At 30.2% G+C, this 25,372-nt stretch overlaps 3 protein-coding genes across 3 annotated transcripts; 2 read left to right on the top strand and 1 right to left on the bottom strand.

The window, feature by feature from the left end:
• The first annotated feature begins 2,873 nt into the window (after window positions 1-2,873).
• LOC149060430 (uncharacterized) lies at window positions 2,874-3,711 on the top strand. The gene is made up of 3 exons (XM_089229093.1): window positions 2,874-3,426; window positions 3,487-3,597; window positions 3,653-3,711. The coding sequence occupies exons 1-3, from the start codon at window positions 2,940-2,942 to the stop codon at window positions 3,709-3,711; spliced, it is 657 nt and encodes a 218-aa protein (XP_089085219.1). The 5' UTR covers window positions 2,874-2,939.
• A 2,945-nt stretch (window positions 3,712-6,656) lies between these two features.
• On the top strand, window positions 6,657-10,950 carry LOC149060429 (uncharacterized). Its single transcript, XM_089217123.1, has 2 exons — window positions 6,657-7,488; window positions 10,713-10,950. The coding sequence occupies exons 1-2, from the start codon at window positions 7,314-7,316 to the stop codon at window positions 10,868-10,870; spliced, it is 333 nt and encodes a 110-aa protein (XP_089073249.1). The 5' UTR covers window positions 6,657-7,313; the 3' UTR covers window positions 10,871-10,950.
• Window positions 10,951-11,125: 175 nt separating this feature from the next.
• LOC149060428 (uncharacterized) lies at window positions 11,126-16,607 on the bottom strand. The gene is made up of 3 exons (XM_089229091.1): window positions 15,776-16,607; window positions 12,398-12,551; window positions 11,126-11,660 (listed from the first exon to the last, which is right to left on the bottom strand). The coding sequence occupies exons 1-3, from the start codon at window positions 15,948-15,950 to the stop codon at window positions 11,126-11,128; spliced, it is 864 nt and encodes a 287-aa protein (XP_089085217.1). The 5' UTR covers window positions 15,951-16,607.
• Between the last annotated feature and the right edge of the window lie 8,765 nt (window positions 16,608-25,372).

The following is a 25,372-nucleotide window of genomic DNA, read 5'->3' as shown; positions in this document are numbered from 1 at the left end:
GGAGTTTTCACAAAAGGGTAACCTAACCCAATTGGTCAACAGAAATATTTACAGTAGTAAAAATAAATAAAACAATACCACCAACTTATCAGTTACACGATTATAATGATGGTCCAATAGCCGGCTGTTTTTACACCGAAGAATTATCTAAAACCAATTATCCAAATTATTATTTAATTGAAAAAATTGTACGAAAGAAGGGGGACCAGATATATGTCAAGTGGGTGGGATTTGACGATTCTCACAATTCATGGATCAATAAGAATGATATTAAAAATTAGTTTCAGTGGTAGTTCAGAAGTGAATCTATTCGGTACAACAAATTATTATAAAAACTAATTCATCTAAAAATATGTCGTCGGCTATCTTGGACGTCCAGTGCATTCTCGGAGTCAACAACAAGTACTTTATCAAAGAAATGTCTATAGTAGATACTGAAACATGGTCCAACCAACACTGGATATTTAAACATACATCTTTAAAACAAGATGCAAAAAGTCGAAGCGTAAACAGTTGGCTGAAGCGTTTATATCACGGTTTAACGTTGGAATATGGTGATGTAGAGTATGGAGAAATACAGAAAATATTTCAATCGTTAAAATTCGATAGAATTTACGTTAAGGGCTCTCAAAAACAACAGATTATCAACGAGTTTATGCCACATGCCACAGTATTCAATTTTGAAAATTTGGAATGTCCACGGCTTATAAATGTGTACATAACACATGTGTGCGCTTAACCATCGAATTATGTAAAAAATAAATCATACATTTTTGGAATGCATTTTAAAATAATTTAAATTATTTTCATTTTTGAAAATTATTTTTTTTTATTTTCATTTTTTTTATTGGGGTTATGGCTTCGACTACACAGGTCATTAGCCTAGAGTACTGGAGCCTAATCTCTTGCCTCACAGACGACTGCTATAATACCACTGGTCCACCAGACCAATTATGTGCATATTATTAGCCATTTAAGTGAAGTATATTTAATTATAGGTACGCTATCACATTCCTGCGAGCAGTTCTATACCCTAAACAGATATCTAAACATTACTGTGAACAAAATACCGTGAACTTAATATTATACAGTTTACGAGTAGGTACTATCTGTAATTTAATATTACATGAATATAACACAGCGGTTACAAGTCCGATCTTTGGGTACTAACTGTTATATTTTCTAGTAATGTACATCTATATACGCATACTCATCAGACTTATAATACCTTTATACCTATATTGTTACATACACACACACACACACACACACACACACACACACACACACACACACACACACACACACACACACACACACACACACACACACACACACACACACACACACACACACACACACACACGCACGCACGCACGCACGCACGCACGCACGCACGCACACACACACACACACACACACACACACACACACATTATCATGTGCATTATATACGTATCCATAGAGCATTTAATATTTGCAACATATACATTTAAATCATTAATATATATATAATGACAAATTTATTATATATTATTATTAATATTATCATGCATTATATTGTCGTAGCGTGTGACTCTCATAAATCCCACCTTTATGACATTTTTCAGCAAAATTGCATTTTCTTATATTACATTATATAATAGAATAACACCTCGCGATTTTCTAACAGTAGATCTCCAGCCGTTCTATAACGATATCATTGGTTCATATTATATTATTCATGTATATTATTTAACGCATTAATCACGTAGCGTAGAATATAGCGCGATTGAAAACGTTCTACAAACATCTTTGTTTTTAACACGTTATTTTAATATTTCCGAGTGTGTTTAATATTATATATATATATATTGTCATAATGTTTAATTGCGAAACATGTTCAGCGTCTTTTACGCGAAAAGATAATTTAAATAGACATAAAAAGAAACATGCGGGCATACGATTTTCGTGCACTATGTGTACTGCGATATTTACCAACAAATCAAATCGTACTCGTCATATGAAAAATATTCATCGTAAGTATATAATATATTTAATTAAATATTTTTACAATAATTTAATTATTTTACAAAGGAATCAACTCCACAAATAATATAATTGAAGTAGTTTCTCAAATTCACGTACCTAATGAACATGCTGGACCATCAAATCAAAATAATGAATGCTCTAATGCGATAACCGATGATTTAGAATGCGACGATCATATATGTATGGCTGCCTTGGATGCATTTGAAAACGAACGGGATACTGCACAAGGTTAGTTTTAAACTCTTATTAAACATCATGTTAGAGTTATAAATAATTTAGATATATTTACAATTTTACAAAGAAATCGCGCCCGCGAATAACATTATTGAAATATCTCCTCAAATTCACGTACCTAATGAACACGCTGGACCATCAAATCAAAATAATGAATGCTCTAATGCGATAACCGATGATTTAGAACGCGATGATCATATATGTATGGCTGCCTTGGATGCATTTGAAAATGAACGGGATACTGCACAAGGTTAGTTTTAAACTCTTATTAAACATCATGTTATAATTAATTTAGATATGTATACAATTTTATGTTATTATACGACATGTTAGTATTATAAATAATTCAGATATATTTGCAATTTCAGGTTATTATACGAACATGGGTAATAAACGTAAACATACTGAAAATACTTATACCGCCGTAAAAGCAAAAAAAGTAAGACTACAAAGTGTAAACACATTAGGATTTATAGAAATTCAATCAGCCCACAACCGTAAAGTTGTATGGTATTATTATAAAAATTTGAATAACATACAGAATTACCCAGAGTTCTTCGAGTCCGTCGGATCAGCATTGCTAGAAACTCCCCAACAGCGAAGAAAAGTTTATTTCGTTTTCCAAATATATCAGTAATAAATTCAGTATCCGGTTCGTTGATACATTTAGATTCATGGCCACGCGTTTGTCTACTCTAGCCACAAACCTGGTTACACCAGACTTGAAGAAATTCCGAGAAACCGAAAAACATTTTTCCAATAACGATATGCCACTGGTAACCCGTAAAGGTGTCTATCCTTACGACTTTACTGATGATTGGTCTAAGCTCGAACAAACCTCTTTACCACCAATAGAAGATTTTTATAGCGTTCTGTCAGAAGAACACGTTGAAGATACTGAATATCAGTTTGCAACAAAGGTCTGGAACCATTTCAATTGTCAAACGCTGGGCGAGTATTCAGATTTATATTTAAAAATTGATGTTTTGCTTCTGGCTGACGTTTTCGAAAATTTTCGAGATCTATGCTTAAACACTTACTGTTTAGACCCAGCGTACTACTATACAGCTCCAGCATTTTCCTTTGATGCCATGTTGAAATACACAGCGATAAAACTGGATTTACTAACAGATTATGACATGCTTCTCATGTTTGATAATGGTTAGTATATTGGACTTGTGTTATTTCTATATACATAAAATATAATTACGTTTTTTATAGGTATTCGAGGTGGACTTACACAAGCCAGCATGCGGTATGCAAAACCAAATAATGAAAAAACACCAGTTTATAACCCATCAGACCCCAAATCATGGCTTGTTTATCAGGACTGTAAGCTTATTTATAAATAATAATTATTCAGTTAAATACACTTTTTAAACTTTAGGTAACAATCTTTATGGCTGGGCAATGAGCATAACCTCGAGTCCTGGACAATCGAAATAAATTTTTGCATTATTTCCACTGATAATAATAATATATAGGTTACCGTTATAACAGGATTACTGACTAGTCAGGATTACTATATACTCAGGATTACCATTACAACAGGATTACCATATACTATTTCTGGGAATCGAATTGGACTTATAGTGGTGGCTAAACGTATTATTTTACCGTAGTAATCCTGCACCAATTTACCGTTTTCTGGACAACTCAAACTCACCTCCACTGTATGCTAATGTTATGCTCCAAAATATTGTACTACAACATAGAAAATCATATCACTGGATTTATTAGGGTCTCTGCTATGCTGGGGATGCATTTTGGAACATTACATTAGCATACAGTGGAGGTGAGTTCGAGTTGTCCAGAAAAGGTAAATTGGTAGGAATTATTTTCCATAATGGATATTTTAAAGTAATTTTCTTGAACATTTAAAAAAAATTACTTAAGCTTCGCGGAACCCTGAAGTGATCTACTCGGAACCTTGGGGTTCACGCCCTTTGGGAACACAGTTTAAGAAACGCTGACTTAAACTATCAGAAAAAGTGTCAAGTGGTCCTGGCGATCTATATGATTTATCAGAATCCATCTCGAACAGTGATTTAGGTATGATTTAATTGTTGTTATTAGAATTTGAGAAATTTAATCAGCATATATTCTAAATATGTAAGTAGATTTATTTTTCATAATATGAAAAATGTATCCCATAAGCAAAGATGTAGGTAATTTGGATTTTTTTTATATAATAATATATAAAAATCGGGCACTATCTATTTTTTGTAATACTGTAATAGGTAAACTTGTTGATAAAACAATTTTTTTTTTTTTAATCAACTAAAGATACAACCAAAGGTAAATTATAAATGAATAAGATTCTTTATATGGCATACTCCAATACTGCCTAATGATGAATGTGGAGGAAAAGCCCCCTACAACTTACAAGTATTTCATTGGAAAAAATTATGAAAAATGATAAAAGTGACAAAAATTATTGGCCACCCTATTAGAAATATTCTGGCTACGTGCTTGACCGTGTCGTAAATAATTATTAAATCATATGCGAGTATAGATTAAGTATATACATGGCGTATAGGTAATATATACGCATATTGATGGTCGGTCACCAGCGTCATTACTCATTTCTAAACGCTTTTGCGAATGCTACCAACCGATTTTGAGTGAAACCCGCATATATAATTATATGAACAGTCTTTTAAAAGACGTTTACTACGTAATTCGGTTACAAACAGCGTGTTAAAAGACGAAATGGTTAAAGAACACGAAAAAATTGGCTAAAAAATCCGACGGCTGTCCGTCCGACAGCATTATTTGCGATCGACATTACGATAACTCATAACTATGGACAGTATGGACGGCACATGTATAAACCGTACATCCGTAGCTTCAAGAGATCGTCAGCTAGACGAATAAAATATAATAGGGGGCATAAGAGGATAGAAAATTATCAAAGTTGGGTAAAATAGCGAAAGCTTTGAAAAATGTCCAAAATCGCCCAAATGATAAGGAAAAGTTGAGAACGCGTATTCAAACTTCGGCAGTGTGGCCAGATAAGCAGGCAATTGTTTGGATAATAAATATGGTATCACACTGTATATTTCAAATATAGTGGAGATAATAAATTATCAATGAAAAATAAGACAAATATTATTAATAGCTAATAATTATTAAAAATTGCATAATCCCAAAATCCCAAAATCCTAAAATCCCATGTTTAAGTTTATTTTATATTTTCAATTCCTACTTTTGATAGTTGACATATTTACTCTTCCGCAGAAGTTAATTCTACTTTTCTTAGGTGTTTAGTTAATGTTAAATTTTATATAAACTAAAAATGAAGCATGGCGAGTTTTTTTTATAAATCTAATGACTCAAAAAACGGTGTTCAGTAAGTTTATATTTTCATTTAAATTAATATGGTATACAATTCAAATTATTAATTATTAATAATTTAGTTATTACATCTACTCCAATCCAAATTTGCAGGCTTGCAAAGCCAAATTAAAAAGAAAAAGAGATGAAACATTTGTGTTGAGTAAGGCACATACCCATGATTTGAGAGTACTAACGCGAAAAAGATCACAAAAAACCGATTTTAGGAAGGTCCTAGTTGACAGAGCTGTTGTTGAAACTACCCAACTCAAAGTAATTTACGACGAAGATGCTATCAGGAATGACTTACAATTTAGGCCGGGGCTATACACAGCGTATTCCGCCGCGTTTCGAACGCGGCGTTTTCCGTCGAATTCAAAATGCATTGGTTTATATCGGAGTAGCTATACACGACGGATGTAATACGCCGCGTTTTCATCCGCGGCGGAAAACGCCGGTCGGCTTGCGTTTTGGCGGACGAACGCCGAAGTAATAAAAACGCAAACTCCTAATTTTACATTGTTTTATATTAGGATGGGCTATACTGGTGACGGAAAACGCTGCGTTTACACCATAATTTTATGAATACAATAATTTGACGAGGATATTCAATATTTTATCTATTTAATTTAACTACCTACTCATAAATAATAAATAGATTGTATATTTTATATATAGGTAGGTATTATATTATATTAATTTTAATATATGTAAAGAAAAATGTTAAATTATTTCATATTTGATATGTAGTATCAAAATATCTAAGTAAATATTTTAATTAGTTTAATTAGTAATTGATGTTTATAATTTGTGTTGGTTACCTAATTTTAATTTATGGAAGTATTTAGAACAGTTTTGTAAAGAACAATCGTAGAAAAGTTCAATAGGTGGTGTTGTAATTAAAGAAATTATAGAAATAATTATTGGTAGAAATTATTGGTATATCAAAGTGCATTGAAGCTTCCTCCTATTTCCCCCCTGACAATAACTTGAAAATTGAGTGATGCTAGTTGCGAGGACACTAGGAAGAGCATTTGTAACTTAAAACAACTTTGTGAATAAAATGGCCTATGTTAAAAACAAAAAAATACTAATTTACCTATGTAAACCCCAATGAAAGTATGGAACAGTACAATATTGTCCATCATATAAATTATAAGTTATAGGTACTCAAATATAAGCCATAAACATGAAACCAGCTAATAATAAGACAAAATTAAATAATTTCTGTTTTATTTTTAAACTAATATTATATTATATAATATGATGGGATATTAAAACTATTTATATAAATTATTTTAATATATTGTGCATTATTTTTCATACCACCGTGCTGGTTAGCTGTGTGACTCGAGCCGTACCTTCGAGCTGTAGGTAGTCTTGTTTTGAAAATGTATAATAAAATTAAAAGCTACCAAAGTATTTAAATAGAATTGTTATTTTAAAATAACTATTGGAAAAATATAAACGTGTGATCATATTATTTTCTTTATTTGAGTGTTCGACACTGTGACGTTGACATCTACGGACTCGTGGTCAACTAATCATTTATTATAATTAATAAGTAGGTATATCACATTTTGTGCACCAGTATTATACCTTTACTAAGGTAAGTAAAATTATTAATTTTTTAATTGTGTTTAAAATAATAAAATGTATTATAAATTATTTGTATACATTATTTAACTTAATTTTCTACATTACAGAAAAATATGTCATTTGATACTGATTTTTTCATTATATCTATTGAACAAAAAATAAGTATTTGGAACACATCATGTATGGAGTACAGAAACCGTGATTTAAAGTTAAAAGATTGGGAAGATATTGGAAAAACTATGAATCTTAATTTTAATGATTTCACTGCGAAACAAAAGGATGACTACAGTGAGTATCTACATTATAATAATAACAATAGTATTTATAACCAAAATTTATTTAATAATACGCATTTGTGTGATCATAATATAACATAATAGAAAAAAATTATTATTATAATGTTCCACCTTAATTTAATCACGTAATGCTACTTATTGTAACATGATAATAGTATTATTATTAAATATTAATGTACCTAATACATAAAAATATATTTATTATTTAGTAAGAAATTATTAAATTTTAAAATACTGCCACTCCAACAAGCCTTCTGGGCTATTAAAATATTTAGCATAATATTCTCTGACGTCTTTAGCGTTTGTACCTGATGATCCTCGAAATACAGTGTCTATTGAATCCAATTCACAACAAAGTGTTTCTTCATAATTAATACCATCACGTCTTCTCACAAAATTATGCAAAACACAAGCACCTTTAACTATTATTTCTGCAAAATCAGGTTCAACTAGTAAAGGGGTATGAAACACCCTCCATTTATTGGATAGTATCCCAAATGCGCATTCCACAAAACGCCTAGCTCTTGACAGTCGCAAATTAAAAACTTTTTTCTGGACATCCAAGTTTTTTTTAGGATACGGCCTCAATAGATTTTGGTGTAGACCAAACGCTTCATCACCAACAATTACGAAGGGTTGTTCTTGACCGTGGTCGTCGTTTGGTAGCTTCTTAACTCCGGGTACATTTAATTTATTGTCGTATAATTGTTGTCCTAGGGGAGATCTTTTAAATATATTACTATCTCCTTCTCGACCATATGCACCTACATCCACTGTTAGAAAACAATAATTAGAATCAACCAACGCCATAAGTACGATAGAAAAGAACTTTTTATAGTTAAAAAAGTCTGTTCCACTATGTTGTGGACTTATTATACGAATATGCTTTCCGTCCACTGCTCCTAAGCAGTTTGGAAAGTTCGCATTCTTATAAAAACCTTCCGCAGTATTCAACCATATTTCATTTGTTGGTACAGGCATCTCTAAGGGTTGTAACTTTGTCCACAGTACCAATAAAGTTTCCTTTATTATCACACGAATAGTGCTTTTTCCAACAAAGAAATCCAAATGTAATTGATTGAAAGTAGCTCCAGTTGATAAGTACCTGGTAAAAATAATAAGATTTACTTAACTTAAAATTTAAAAAAAAAAAGGTGGGCAAGTGGATGTCGCTCTGCTGTACAGTAGGTTACAAGTGGGTCACTGTATAATGGATGGTATTAAATTTGAATTCAATGATATAATATCATTGTATAAGAAAAACGATTCTGAGCGGAGACGGTATGTCAGTCTAGGTTTAAGACATATTAAATACTTATCTATGGTATTAAAAAAATAATTCACCTATAATAAATTCCAAATACATCAACAACAAACCGTGACACTATCACAGATATATAATAGTTTACTTTAGAAGTTTCAAGTACCCAAAAATAATATTGTACAATCACAACAAAATAACTAAAAAGAATATTCTAGGTTTTTTAATTTGTAATTCGTCCAAATTTGAACTTAAAATGACTATAAAAATAAACTGTGTTTATGTATTTTTTAGATTTTTTCTTAACATAATTATCTACTTACGTGGAACCTTGTTTTAAATTTTCAATCCTAAGCTATAAAAGTTGAACATTTTATAAATGATTAACTACAAAATAATTATTAAATTTTAAATTTGATAAATGTTGTCCAAATTTGAACTTTAAATGCTTATAAAAAAAAAATTGTGCCTATGTATTTTTAATATTTTTCAACTGCTATTGTAACAATATAGCAGGAGCCTTGCATTAATTTTTCACGCTTTTTTAACCAACAAATAAAATTTTATTGATATTTATAGAAAAAAAAACTAAAAAAATTGAAAACTGACAATGTCCGTAAACAGTTCAAAAAGGGTCGAATTATTTTCAAAATTGTATCGTGTATAGAAACTGCAAATATAAACAACCAGTTAAAATTTCATGCATCTACGATCATTTGTTTCAGAGTTACACCAAAAACCAAAATCGATTTTGATAAAAATCAATTTTGCGTAAAAATTCCCGTTTTTCCTTAATTTTTCTTTTGTTTTTCACGTCGCTTTTGAAAACTACTGAGAAATTTTTACTTTTGACCCCCCAAAGTACCAACTAGATTCACTTTCCTATCAGAAAAGTTACTGTTGAAGAAAATCGAAGCATTTTTACTGTCCTAAAAGGTGATGACAGACACAAAAAAAAATAAAAAAAAACACACATCATTGTAAAATCAATACATTCATCGCTTCGCTCAGAATCTAAAACTCATAAATGCCTAGCCTCGAGTATTAATTTATTAACAAATTTAGGATTCTGAGTGGAGCGATGAATGTATTGATATTACAATAATGTGTTTTTTTATTTTTTTTGTGCCTGTCATTACATTTTAGGACAGTAAAAATGCTTAGATTTTTTTCACCAGTATCTTTTCTGATAGGAAAGTGAATCTAATTGGTACTTAGGGAGGTCAAATATTTCTCATTAGTTTTCAAAAGCGACCGGAAAAACAAAAGAAAAATTAAGGAAAAACGGGAATTTTGACGCAAAATATGTTTTCGAGAAAATCGATTTTGGTTTTTGGTGCAACTCTTGAACAAATAATCGTAGATGCATGAAATTTTAACTGGTTGTTTATATTTGCAGTTTCTATACACGATACAATTTTGAAAATAATTCGACCCTTTTTGAACTGTTTACGGACATTGTCAGTTTTCGATTTTTTTAGTTTTTTTTTCTATAAATATCAATAAAATTTTATTTGTTGGTTAAAAAAGCTTGAAAATTTGATAGAAGGCTCCTAGTATATTGTTTCAAAGGCATATGAAAAAAATTAAAAATCGTTAGTCACAGTTTTTATTTATAAGCATTTAAAGTTCAAATATTGACAAAATACGGAAAAATCACGAAAATTAGCAAATTATTTTGTGTTGAAAATTCGTAAAAATTTTTCTTTTAAAATCTAAGATTTTAAAATGTAATACAAGATTCCTTATAAGATAACTACCTTTATCAAAAAAAAAATGTCCATAAGAAAGTCAAATTAAGTTTTTTTTTATAAGCATTTAAAGTTAAAATATTGACAAATTACGTAAAAATGTCGAATATTTTCAAATTATTTTGAGTAAGAAATGTATAAAAACTTTTATTTTCAAATCTAAGAATATGCTTGCAATTTTAATTGAAATTCATATTTTTTTAGTTAAAGAACTTCAGAAGAAATGGAAGAGTTTACGCGATGCTTTCAGAAAAGAACACACCAAGTATGATAGATCTGGTTCTCAAGCATCAAAAAAACCGAAATATTGTTATTACGATGCTTTGTCATTTTTAACACCGACATTTACAGTTCGACAGTAAGTTTAGCCTACTTTGGTTACAAAATAACAATATATACCTACATTAGCTACTTTTTATATAGAATTAATTTTTAGGCTATATACTATACATACATGATAAAATGTTCTAAATGCTTTGACTCAAGTAATAATTGGCCACCCCACTATTAGATCAAAATTTATTCATCAAATGTTTTTACAGACATTTAATATATATAATATAAATAATAAATATATTAATCGCAATCGAATAGCAAAAATGAAAATAAATTTTGATCTAATAGTGGGGTGGCCAATTATTACTTGAGCCAGGAATTACATTCTCAGGAACCTGCAGGCCATATTCGTGAGATGTATTCAAAGTTGGCATAGATGGTGGATATTGAATTGGTTGTATGGGTAGACAATATGGTGAAGTTGATTCAGCGGGACGTTTCCTGGCATATTTCTGTATGACCTGCATCAATTCAATCCTAGCATCCATTTTACTGGCGTTATCAATTGCCTTCATTCTGGGTAATAATGACAGAAGAAAATGTTTGTCGTCATCATCATCTTCGTTCTGAGATTTATCCAAAACTTTTAAAAGTTTCTGTTGGAATAAAGAAGGCGAATCACTATTTTTTCTATTCGTGTTTTTTTTTGTTCCCGAGATGGATGTTGGCAAAGGCGTGTTCATGGTGGGTGTATCGATTTGTGCAGTTAAATCACAAGAAGGATCAGCGTCAATGTCTGGTGAATCTTCTGTTGGATTTTCATCTTCCATATTCATAGTATTTTCGAGTGAAAATAGTGAAATATTACCTGATGTTCTGAAATAAAAAAAGTGAGGACTGAGGAAGTGGGTTAGGTTGGGTGGTATCGATAGTGATCGGTCACTGAGTGTCAATTTTGAATTCAATGGTATATTATCATTGTAAACAAAATACGATTCTGAGCGTAATAAGTAATAACGATCTGTAAACATATAATAATATGTTTATCCTATTATACTATTGTTATTCACTTTTGAGTCAATATACTACCTTGCTCTAGAACAGTGTGTATAGATTCATGGTATTTGGGCATTAGTTTAAAAGTTAAAATTAATCTAAACATTTTGAAAATGTCATTGTGTATTATAAAATACCTATACGTAAAATATATTATAATATATTTAATTTTTACAAAAATTTAAAGTTCAAATGTGTATAAAAAAAGTTGTAAAAAAACATTTTTTTTTTTTGATTTTTAGTTTTTAGCATGTCATATGAAGATTCTACTATTAAATTTTCAGCTCCTAGATAAATAAAAAAAAAAAAAATTTGTTACTAAAAAATATAATTTGCAAATTTTAGGAATTTTGACGAAAATTGTAAAAATTGTGACTTCAACCACTTAAAAAAAATTCCGAAAAATTCTCATGTCTATAGAATGTTCAAATTAAGTCAAAGCATTTAGAACATTTTATCATGTATGTATAGTATATAGCCTAAAAATTAATTCTATATAAAAAGTAGCTAATGTAGGTATATATTGTTATTTTGTAACCAAAGTAGGCTAAACTTACTGTCGAACTGTAAATGTCGGTGTTAAAAATGACAAAGCATCGTAATAACAATATTTCGGTTTTTTTGATGCTTGAGAACCAGATCTATCATACTTGGTGTGTTCTTTTCTGAAAGCATCGCGTAAACTCTTCCATTTCTTCTGAAGTTCTTTAACTAAAAAAATATGAATTTCAATTAAAATTGCAAGCATATTCTTAGATTTGAAAATAAAAGTTTTTATACATTTCTTACTCAAAATAATTTGAAAATATTCGACATTTTTACGTAATTTGTCAATATTTTAACTTTAAATGCTTATAAAAAAAAACTTAATTTGACTTTCTTATGGACATTTTTTTTTTGATAAAGGTAGTTATCTTATAAGGAATCTTGTATTACATTTTAAAATCTTAGATTTTAAAAGAAAAATTTTTACGAATTTTCAACACAAAATAATTTGCTAATTTTCGTGATTTTTCCGTATTTTGTCAATATTTGAACTTTAAATGCTTATAAATAAAAACTGTGACTAACGATTCTTAATTTTTTTCATATGCCTTTGAAACAATATACTAGGAGCCTTCTATCAAATTTTCAAGCTTTTTTAACCAACAAATAAAATTTTATTGATATTTATAGAAAAAAAAACTAAAAAAATCGAAAACTGACAATGTCCGTAAACAGTTCAAAAAGGGTCGAATTATTTTCAAAATTGTATCGTGTATAGAAACTGCAAATATAAACAACCAGTTAAAATTTCATGCATCTACGATTATTTGTTCAAGAGTTGCACCAAAAACCAAAATCGATTTTCTCGAAAACATATTTTGCGTCAAAATTCCCGTTTTTCCTTAATTTTTCTTTTGTTTTTCCGGTCGCTTTTGAAAACTAATGAGAAATATTTGACCTCCCTAAGTACCAATTAGATTCACTTTCCTATCAGAAAAGATACTGGTGAAAAAAATCTAAGCATTTTTACTGTCCTAAAATGTAATGACAGGCACAAAAAAAATAAAAAAACACATTATTGTAATATCAATACATTCATCGCTCCACTCAGAATCCTAAATTTGTTAATAAATTAATACTCGAGGCTAGGCATTTATGAGTTTTAGATTCTGAGCGAAGCGATGAATGTATTGATTTTACAATGATGTGTGTTTTTTTTTATTTTTTTTTGTGTCTGTCATCACCTTTTAGGACAGTAAAAATGCTTCGATTTTCTTCAACAGTAACTTTTCTGATAGGAAAGTGAATCTAGTTGGTACTTTGGGGGGTCAAAAGTAAAAATTTCTCAGTAGTTTTCAAAAGCGACGTGAAAAACAAAAGAAAAATTAAGGAAAAACGGGAATTTTTACGCAAAATTGATTTTTATCAAAATCGATTTTGGTTTTTGGTGTAACTCTGAAACAAATGATCGTAGATGCATGAAATTTTAACTGGTTGTTTATATTTGCAGTTTCTATACACGATACAATTTTGAAAATAATTCGACCCTTTTTGAACTGTTTACGGACATTGTCAGTTTTCAATTTTTTTAGTTTTTTTTTCTATAAATATCAATAAAATTTTATTTGTTGGTTAAAAAAGCGTGAAAAATTAATGCAAGGCTCCTGCTATATTGTTACAATAGCAGTTGAAAAATATTAAAAATACATAGGCACAATTTTTTTTTTATAAGCATTTAAAGTTCAAATTTGGACAACATTTATCAAATTTAAAATTTAATAATTATTTTGTAGTTAATCATTTATAAAATGTTCAACTTTTATAGCTTAGGATTGAAAATTTAAAACAAGGTTCCACGTAAGTAGATAATTATGTTAAGAAAAAATCTAAAAAATACATAAACACAGTTTATTTTTATAGTCATTTTAAGTTCAAATTTGGACGAATTACAAATTAAAAAACCTAGAATATTCTTTTTAGTTATTTTGTTGTGATTGTACAATATTATTTTTGGGTACTTGAAACTTCTAAAGTAAACTATTATATATCTGTGATAGTGTCACGGTTTGTTGTTGATGTATTTGGAATTTATTATAGGTGAATTATTTTTTTAATACCATAGATAAGTATTTAATATGTCTTAAACCTAGACTGACATACCGTCTCCGCTCAGAATCGTTTTTCTTATACAATGATATTATATCATTGAATTCAAATTTAATACCATCCATTATACAGTGACCCACTTGTAACCTACTGTACAGCAGAGCGACATCCACTTGCCCACCTTTTTTTTTTTAAATTTTAAGTTAAGTAAATCTTATTATTTTTACCAGGTACTTATCAACTGGAGCTACTTTCAATCAATTACATTTGGATTTCTTTGTTGGAAAAAGCACTATTCGTGTGATAATAAAGGAAACTTTATTGGTACTGTGGACAAAGTTACAACCCTTAGAGATGCCTGTACCAACAAATGAAATATGGTTGAATACTGCGGAAGGTTTTTATAAGAATGCGAACTTTCCAAACTGCTTAGGAGCAGTGGACGGAAAGCATATTCGTATAATAAGTCCACAACATAGTGGAACAGACTTTTTTAACTATAAAAAGTTCTTTTCTATCGTACTTATGGCGTTGGTTGATTCTAATTATTGTTTTCTAACAGTGGATGTAGGTGCATATGGTCGAGAAGGAGATAGTAATATATTTAAAAGATCTCCCCTAGGACAACAATTATACGACAATAAATTAAATGTACCCGGAGTTAAGAAGCTACCAAACGACGACCACGGTCAAGAACAACCCTTCGTAATTGTTGGTGATGAAGCGTTTGGTCTACACCAAAATCTATTGAGGCCGTATCCTAAAAAAAACTTGGATGTCCAGAAAAAAGTTTTTAATTTGCGACTGTCAAGAGCTAGGCGTTTTGTGGAATGCGCATTTGGGATACTATCCAATAAATGGAGGGTGTTTCATACCCCTTTACTAGTTGAACCTGATTTTGCAGAAATAATAGTTAAAGGTGCTTGTGTTTTGCATAATTTTGTGAGAAGACGTGATGGTATTAATTATGAAGAAACACTTTGTTGTGAATTGGATTCAATAGACACTGTATTTCGAGGATCATCAGGTACAAACGCTAAAGACGTCAGAGAATATTATGCTAAATATTTTAATAGCCCAGAAGGCTTGTTGGAGTGGCAGTATTTTAAAATTTAATAATTTCTTACTAAATAATAAATATATTTTTATGTATTAGGTACATTAATATTTAATAATAATACTATTATCATGTTACAATAAGTAGCATTACGTGATTAAATTAAGGTGGAACATTATAATAATAATTTTTTTCTATTATGTTATATTATGATCACACAAATGCGTATTATTAAATAAATTTTGGTTATAAATACTATTGTTATTATTATAATGTAGATACTCACTGTAGTCATCCTTTTGTTTCGCAGTGAAATCATTAAAATTAAGATTCATAGTTTTTCCAATATCTTCCCAATCTTTTAACTTTAAATCACGGTTTCTGTACTCCATACATGATGTGTTCCAAATACTTATTTTTTGTTCAATAGATATAATGAAAAAATCAGTATCAAATGACATATTTTTCTGTAATGTAGAAAATTAAGTTAAATAATGTATACAAATAATTTATAATACATTTTATTATTTTAAACACAATTAAAAAATTAATAATTTTACTTACCTTAGTAAAGGTATAATACTGGTGCACAAAATGTGATATACCTACTTATTAATTATAATAAATGATTAGTTGACCACGAGTCCGTAGATGTCAACGTCACAGTGTCGAACACTCAAATAAAGAAAATAATATGATCACACGTTTATATTTTTCCAATAGTTATTTTAAAATAACAATTCTATTTAAATACTTTGGTAGCTTTTAATTTTATTATACATTTTCAAAACAAGACTACCTACAGCTCGAAGGTACGGCTCGAGTCACACAGCTAACCAGCACGGTGGTATGAAAAATAATGCACAATATATTAAAATAATTTATATAAATAGTTTTAATATCCCATCATATTATATAATATAATATTAGTTTAAAAATAAAACAGAAATTATTTAATTTTGTCTTATTATTAGCTGGTTTCATGTTTATGGCTTATATTTGAGTACCTATAACTTATAATTTATATGATGGACAATATTGTACTGTTCCATACTTTCATTGGGGTTTACATAGGTAAATTAGTATTTTTTTGTTTTTAACATAGGCCATTTTATTCACAAAGTTGTTTTAAGTTACAAATGCTCTTCCTAGTGTCCTCGCAACTAGCATCACTCAATTTTCAAGTTATTGTCAGGGGGGAAATAGGAGGAAGCTTCAATGCACTTTGATATACCAATAATTTCTACCAATAATTATTTCTATAATTTCTTTAATTACAACACCACCTATTGAACTTTTCTACGATTGTTCTTTACAAAACTGTTCTAAATACTTCCATAAATTAAAATTAGGTAACCAACACAAATTATAAACATCAATTACTAATTAAACTAATTAAAATATTTACTTAGATATTTTGATACTACATATCAAATATGAAATAATTTAACATTTTTCTTTACATATATTAAAATTAATATAATATAATACCTACCTATATATAAAATATACAATCTATTTATTATTTATGAGTAGGTAGTTAAATTAAATAGATAAAATATTGAATATCCTCGTCAAATTATTGTATTCATAAAATTATGGTGTAAACGCAGCGTTTTCCGTCACCAGTATAGCCCATCCTAATATAAAACAATGTAAAATTAGGAGTTTGCGTTTTTATTACTTCGGCGTTCGTCCGCCAAAACGCAAGCCGACCGGCGTTTTCCGCCGCGGATGAAAACGCGGCGTATTACATCCGTCGTGTATAGCTACTCCGATATAAACCAATGCATTTTGAATTCGACGGAAAACGCCGCGTTCGAAACGCGGCGGAATACGCTGTGTATAGCCCCGGCCTAAATTGTAAGTCATTCCTGATAGCATCTTCGTCGTAAATTACTTTGAGTTGGGTAGTTTCAACAACAGCTCTGTCAACTAGGACCTTCCTAAAATCGGTTTTTTGTGATCTTTTTCGCGTTAGTACTCTCAAATCATGGGTATGTGCCTTACTCAACACAAATGTTTCATCTCTTTTTCTTTTTAATTTGGCTTTGCAAGCCTGCAAATTTGGATTGGAGTAGATGTAATAACTAAATTATTAATAATTAATAATTTGAATTGTATACCATATTAATTTAAATGAAAATATAAACTTACTGAACACCGTTTTTTGAGTCATTAGATTTATAAAAAAAACTCGCCATGCTTCATTTTTAGTTTATATAAAATTTAACATTAACTAAACACCTAAGAAAAGTAGAATTAACTTCTGCGGAAGAGTAAATATGTCAACTATCAAAAGTAGGAATTGAAAATATAAAATAAACTTAAACATGGGATTTTAGGATTTTGGGATTTTGGGATTATGCAATTTTTAATAATTATTAGCTATTAATAATATTTGTCTTATTTTTCATTGATAATTTATTATCTCCACTATATTTGAAATATACAGTGTGATACCATATTTATTATCCAAACAATTGCCTGCTTATCTGGCCACACTGCCGAAGTTTGAATACGCGTTCTCAACTTTTCCTTATCATTTGGGCGATTTTGGACATTTTTCAAAGCTTTCGCTATTTTACCCAACTTTGATAATTTTCTAGCCTCTTATGCCCCCTATTATATTTTATTCGTCTAGCTGACGATCTCTTGAAGCTACGGATGTACGGTTTATACATGTGCCGTCCATACTGTCCATAGTTATGAGTTATCGTAATGTCGATCGCAAATAATGCTGTCGGACGGACAGCCGTCGGATTTTTTAGCCAATTTTTTCGTGTTCTTTAACCATTTCGTCTTTTAACACGCTGTTTGTAACCGAATTACGTAGTAAACGTCTTTTAAAAGACTGTTCATATAATTATATATGCGGGTTTCACTCAAAATCGGTTGGTAGCATTCGCAAAAGCGTTTAGAAATGAGTAATGACGCTGGTGACCGACCATCAATATGCGTATATATTACCTATACGCCATGTATATACTTAATCTATACTCGCATATGATTTAATAATTATTTACGACACGGTCAAGCACGTAGCCAGAATATTTCTAATAGGGTGGCCAATAATTTTTGTCACTTTTATCATTTTTCATAATTTTTTCCAATGAAATACTTGTAAGTTGTAGGGGGCTTTTCCTCCACATTCATCATTAGGCAGTATTGGAGTATGCCATATAAAGAATCTTATTCATTTATAATTTACCTTTGGTTGTATCTTTAGTTGATTAAAAAAAAAAAAATTGTTTTATCAACAAGTTTACCTATTACAGTATTACAAAAAATAGATAGTGCCCGATTTTTATATATTATTATATAAAAAAAATCCAAATTACCTACATCTTTGCTTATGGGATACATTTTTCATATTATGAAAAATAAATCTACTTACATATTTAGAATATATGCTGATTAAATTTCTCAAATTCTAATAACAACAATTAAATCATACCTAAATCACTGTTCGAGATGGATTCTGATAAATCATATAGATCGCCAGGACCACTTGACACTTTTTCTGATAGTTTAAGTCAGCGTTTCTTAAACTGTGTTCCCAAAGGGCGTGAACCCCAAGGTTCCGAGTAGATCACTTCAGGGTTCCGCGAAGCTTAAGTAATTTTTTTTAAATGTTCAAGAAAATTACTTTAAAATATCCATTATGGAAAATAATTCCTACCAATTTACCTTTTCTGGACAACTCGAACTCACCTCCACTGTATGCTAATGTAATGTTCCAAAATGCATCCCCAGCATAGCAGAGACCCTAATAAATCCAGTGATATGATTTTCTATGTTGTAGTACAATATTTTGGAGCATAACATTAGCATACAGTGGAGGTGAGTTTGAGTTGTCCAGAAAACGGTAAATTGGTGCAGGATTACTACGGTAAAATAATACGTTTAGCCACCACTATAAGTCCAATTCGATTCCCAGAAATAGTATATGGTAATCCTGTTGTAATGGTAATCCTGAGTATATAGTAATCCTGTTATAACGGTAACCTATATATTATTATTATCAGTGGAAATAATGCAAAAATTTATTTCGATTGTCCAGGACTCGACCTCGAATCTCTTGCCTCACAGACGACTGCTATAATACCACTGGTCCACCAGACCAATTATGTGCATATTATTAGCCATTTAAGTGAAGTATATTTAATTATAGGTACGCTATCACATTCCTGCGAGCAGTTCTATACCCTAAACAGATATCACTTAACACATTACTGTGAACAAAATACCGTGAACTTAATATTATACAGTTTACGAGTAGGTACTATCTGTAATTTAATATTACATGAATATAACACAGCGGTTACAAGTCCGATCTTTGGGTACTAACTGTTATATTTTCTAGTAATGTACATCTATATACGCATACTCATCAGACTTATAATACCTTTATACCTATATTGTTACACGCACACGCGCGCGCGCGCACACACACATACACACACACACACACACACACACACACACACACATTATCATGTGCATTATAAGACATTATATTTACTACTTATTATATATACTAGTATACCGGCCATAGATGCCACTACTGGAACCACAGCCACCGCCACCACCGCCACCACATCCCACCGCTTCCCGCCCACCCATAGGTGCCGCCGTCGGTACACCGCTCCCCGCCCCGCCACCACATCCCTCCACCACCACATCCCACCGCTCCCTGCCCAGCCATAGGTTCCGCCGTCGGACGTGACGTGTGATATATGGAAATAATGCAAAAATTTATTTCGATCGTCCGGGATTCGATACTAACTGTTATATTTTCTAGTAATGTACATCTATATACGCATACTCATCAGACTTATAATACCTTTATACCTATATTGTTACACACACACACACACACACACACACACACACACACACACACTCACACACACACACACACACACACACATTATCATGTGCATTATATACGTATCCATAGAGCATTTAATATTTGCAACATATACATTTAAATCATTAATATATATATAATGACAAATTTATTATATATTATTATTAATTTTTTAATCATTTTTTAATCTTTATATGAATAAATTATGGGGAACTTTGTATTAAATTTTCAATTATTTTTATTGGGCAAAAAAAATTTTATCGACACTTCAAAAAATTTTTCAAGAAATATTGAAAATTTCAGTTGTCTATAAATATCTCAAAAAAGTCAAAATATTTTGAAAATTAAATCATGTAAATAAAACGCCAATCTAAATAACTGGTAAAATTTTCAAGTATCTACGACTTATACTTTTTGAATAATTACAAATATTTAAAATCGTTTGAGGATAAATCGTTATCGTTACGCTATTTCCTAAAAATTTAAAATTCAAACGCACTTAAAATTTTTCCTATAATGATTCCTATAATGTTCGAAACGCGGCGGAATACGCTGTGTATAGCCCCGGCCTAAGGACGTAGGTATATGAATAAACATAGAATTAACTCTTTGTTAACTACTTAGAATTAAATTTTTTTTTCATAAAAACATAATAATTGAACTATTGATAAATAAGTAAGTGCACGGTGCACGGTGCACTTACCTACTTATTGTGTAGGTACACGATGCACTGTGCACCTTTTAAAAAAAAATTGTTTAGTCCAAATTTGAGTTACGTACTTGGTACTTATACAGAGCCGGATTAAGGGGGGGCTAAGAGGGCTATAGCCCAGGGCCCCTAAAAAAAAGAGGGCCCCCAAAAAAATTATAAAATTGTTATTTTTGTACAATTTTAAAAAGAAATTATAACAATTTATATTGTTAGATACATTCATATAAATAATTTAAAATTGCCTGCAATAGTAATATTCGAATTACATTATACACAATATACTTCATTATTTCATATGTATTATTTTATAGCACCAGATATGAGGGTTTTTCGCATAAAAATAAACCTGGAATTACAATCATTTATCGTTAATCATAATCGTATCATTTAAAGATTATATCTAATAATTATATCATATATTTTATGATTAATTTTATTATCTTTTAATTTTCTATTATACATATTATACCAATATACCGTAATTGTATATACCTACTCAGTAACCTAACCATAATGTCAATTGAAAATGACATATGCAAAAACCTTTCCTTTGATGATGTTTTGGACACCTTCGCAACTAGCAAATCCAGAAAAATGAATTTTACATAATCTTCTAATTGTATAGTTATTTGTAATTTTTGTATTATTACCTTTTTATATATTAACATTTTAATTAAATTATATTTTTAATGAATAAATAATTTAATATAGATTTACTTTTTAAGGGAAAATGTTTTTTTGTTGTTGTTGAATTACTAAATATTAATAAGTATATGAGTATAAAAATGTATTTTTAAAATTAGGGCCCCTAAGAATATGTTAGCCCAGGACCACTAATTTTATTAATCCGGCTCTGTACTTATAGAAGTACCGTTGGTCAGCTTAACATTTTGGTCCTGGTAATAAAATGTATCATTGGTCATTTAGCACATTTTTTTTACATACACTCTATACAAATCAAAAAACTATTTTTGCAAGATAATTTTTTTAAATTGTGATATTAGGTTTGGGTTTTAAATAATACAAATTTATTAAAATATGTATATGCATTTAATATAATAACAAATATTTAAAATCTTATGCATATGATTACTATTTTATTTTTAATTCTAAAAAATATACATCTAAGAATTATGTATATCAGATGGAAAATCTTCAAGTAAGTCGTTGGGCGAGTAACAAGTCGTATCTCAAAAAAGTAAAATGTTAAGGAGAGACAAAAACGTGTTTATAAAATCAAGGTTAGCTGATAAATGTCTATTTTTTTTCTTATCATAATAATAATAATCTTTGATTATAATATTACGGCACTTTCATATTAATTTGTACTTAGTATATTTTCTGTGAGATACGATGTATTACGATTTTTTTTTTTTGAGATACGACTTATTTCTTGTGTATAAATAGTATAATACTATTCAGAATAATAAAAAAAAATGCAGCACATAATAATATCAGACATACTTAGTATATTTCCTTTTTATTAATATTAAAACTGTTTACGCTGTCGAGCTCTTGTGAACAGTTGGCCCGACAACCCGCACCGTACAACGGTTGTTACCACTTATAATATTACTAAATAAAAGGGGAATGTAGATAATATTGTGGGTGAATTGTTGCTAAACAGTAATATTGTATTGATCGTTGCGAATAATGATAACAATAATAAAGAAATACAAATTATATTAGTGAGGACGTCTCCTGCTAATAATAATCAAATAGTAACAAGATTCATACAAATGCACAAAATATAATAATATAATTTACAAAATAATAACGAAGATCGGACTTATCACTGAATCCAGATGTCGTGCCGGAACGCGATAATAGACAGCTGACGGAGCGGCCGTTGACCCATATTCGTCGTATTTATAAACGCGGTCGACGTTCGCGATGGCAGCAATTGACCGTAGGGGCGACGGAGAGTGGCGGTACGACGATGGCCTATGGACCGGTGGAGAGTGGCGGATCCGAAGACTGTGAATGCATCGGCGTAAAAATGACGGAGGTGACGACAGCGTATAATATTAACAAGTCGCACCGACGCTTGCGGACGATGATTAAAATTGATCGTACCGTCGTATGCGTGCGACACAAAACTATATGAAACCACGCTATGATGCGTCCGGCGACGGATGAGATGTCAATTGACCGAATCGCGTCGTACAAAAGAAAACGTGGTTTCGAGTTGCTGCTGTGGGTTTCAACGATGTCGTACTACGCGCGACACAAAATTTGGAATCTTGTAACCATTCACTTCTAAATTTTTGTTTTTTATGTTCAAGCTTTTTGCTACTTTCCCCTCTGCGACGTTTGACGCTTTCAGGAGTTCTTGCTCTCTCTGGATCGTATTCACATTTTCACTATTCATTGTTAAAAACTCAAATGTGAACAACTTGATGAATAAATGAAAGCAATAAAAACAATTCTCGACTAAATCTAATACTTATACTGAGTAGTGAGTACTGAGGACTGACAAAATGTAAAATTGACAATATAAATCGGACACTGGAACACTACACACGCGCATACGCAATACAGCACAGATAAATATACTTTATAAATATTAAATTCGAAGAATACAAATTTTAAAAATATCTATATGTACATTGATATTATCATTGTTTACTTTTGAATTATTCTATAAAGATCGTATATTACCCACTCTAATCGCTGATAACTTACTATACTTTATAAATTCGATGAATAAAAATATTTAAAATATCTATAAATAGGTACATTGATATAATCATTGTTTACTTTTGAATTATTCTATAAAGATCGTATATTTCCCACCCTATCAATGATTCTGGTGGGGGATCGTATAGAGACTCAAAAGATCGTATTTCCCCATCAAGATCGTACCATCTGGCAACACTGCTGGACTGTTTTCGCGCACACACACACGTGGGTGCGTTCGAATATGAATAGTTAAAGTAGAATACGTTTAGTTAGAGTAGAGTTAGAGTAGAGTAGAGTTTATCAGCTGTACTCTAAACCATATTACTCCGAATAACCGAACGATATATTGTTATCAATCTTTACGTACTGATAAATGATAAGCTATATCACATCAATTTATAATATATTTAAAAATAAGAAAATCAATTTAAATTTAAATATACCCTTTGGAGTCGGAAACATTAATTATAGTAAACAACTAAACTAATTAATTACTACCTGTCCTATTGTTTGTCTACCAGTTATACATAACATTCAATTAGGTATTGCAAGATGAGCCACGAGAGTACAGAACTGTTTATGATGATAGATTCAATGGGGAAAGCATTGAACAATGAGTTTAAAAGAAAATTTGTTCTTGTAAGATAAACATTTATAATTACATGCATTTGTAATACAATTTTGTTAATTAGTAGTTTATTTTACAATTTGTTTATAGATTGACATTGATAGTTCAGATGATGAATTCGATTATGAATTTATTAATCGTTTACGGGGCAATAGAGTAAAACCTTTTAGAGTGCAAGGTTTTATCTCTCAGACAATACCAAATTTCACACATAAACAATTTCAACAACATTTTAGGTTGTCACCAACCTCATTTGAAAGATGTTTACAAATTTGTGCTCCCCTTCTAAAGAAAACTTGTGTAGAAGGACGCTAAGGTTCAGATGAGAGGTTACAACTATTGTCAGTTATTTGGTTATTGGCTACATTAGATAGTTTTCGGTTTGTGTAAAGAATTAAATACCTAATACAATTAGACAGTTTATCCTACTAAAAGATGTCATAGTATTATTTACTCCTGTATCTATTTATTTTTTGATATAATGACAATATCCTCCATATTTTTACGTGATTAATAAAATAAAATTTGTATTTAATTTTTAGATCAGTTTCTGACTGATTTGATGTTGGTAAAAGTTCTCTGCATGATAGTTTTGTTCCTGTAACCACTGTTTTGCATAGATTATCCCCTACAATTATTAATTGGCCCGAAATTGAACAAATGAATCAAATTCAACTTAATTTTGCTAAGATGTCAAAGACCGGTTTAAATAATATAATAGGTGTTATTGATGGATCGTATATTCCAATACCTGCACCTAAGAAATCAGCAAATTCCTATCTTACTAGAAAATGTTTTCATGCAATAACATTACAAGGTGTATGTGATGATAAATTGAGATTTATTGATGCATTTGCTGGTTATCCTGGATCTGTAGGTAATTTATGAACGAATCTTGCAAAACAAAAATAGGTGAATATATTAATTACATTAATCATTTACTCATTAATTAAATGTACATCATTTTACCTACATAATATATTATATA

This window comes from Diuraphis noxia, unplaced genomic scaffold, assembly GCF_037042655.1.
Source record: "Diuraphis noxia isolate RWA-SAM2 unplaced genomic scaffold, SU_Dnox_SAM2 contig0001, whole genome shotgun sequence".
NCBI lineage: Eukaryota > Metazoa > Arthropoda > Insecta > Hemiptera > Aphididae > Diuraphis > Diuraphis noxia.
This window is presented reverse-complemented; position numbering and strand designations above follow the sequence as displayed.

Bases quoted from the DNA above. Each gene is read 5' to 3' on its own strand.
- LOC149060430 (XM_089229093.1), top strand. From the start codon at position 2,940: ATGGCCACGCGTTTGTCTACTCTAGCCACAAACCTGGTTACACCAGAC. The intron at 3,427-3,486 runs GTTAGTATATTG...CGTTTTTTATAG, and splicing joins GCTTCTCATGTTTGATAATG to GTATTCGAGGTGGACTTACA. The intron at 3,598-3,652 runs GTAAGCTTATTT...TTTAAACTTTAG, and splicing joins ATGGCTTGTTTATCAGGACT to GTAACAATCTTTATGGCTGG.
- LOC149060429 (XM_089217123.1), top strand. From the start codon at position 7,314: ATGTCATTTGATACTGATTTTTTCATTATATCTATTGAACAAAAAATA. The intron at 7,489-10,712 runs GTGAGTATCTAC...ATATTTTTTTAG, and splicing joins GAAACAAAAGGATGACTACA to TTAAAGAACTTCAGAAGAAA.
- LOC149060428 (XM_089229091.1), bottom strand. From the start codon at position 15,950: ATGTCATTTGATACTGATTTTTTCATTATATCTATTGAACAAAAAATA. The intron at 12,552-15,775 runs GTGAGTATCTAC...ATATTTTTTTAG, and splicing joins GAAACAAAAGGATGACTACA to TTAAAGAACTTCAGAAGAAA. The intron at 11,661-12,397 runs GTAAGTTTAGCC...TTTTTATTTCAG, and splicing joins CCGACATTTACAGTTCGACA to AACATCAGGTAATATTTCAC.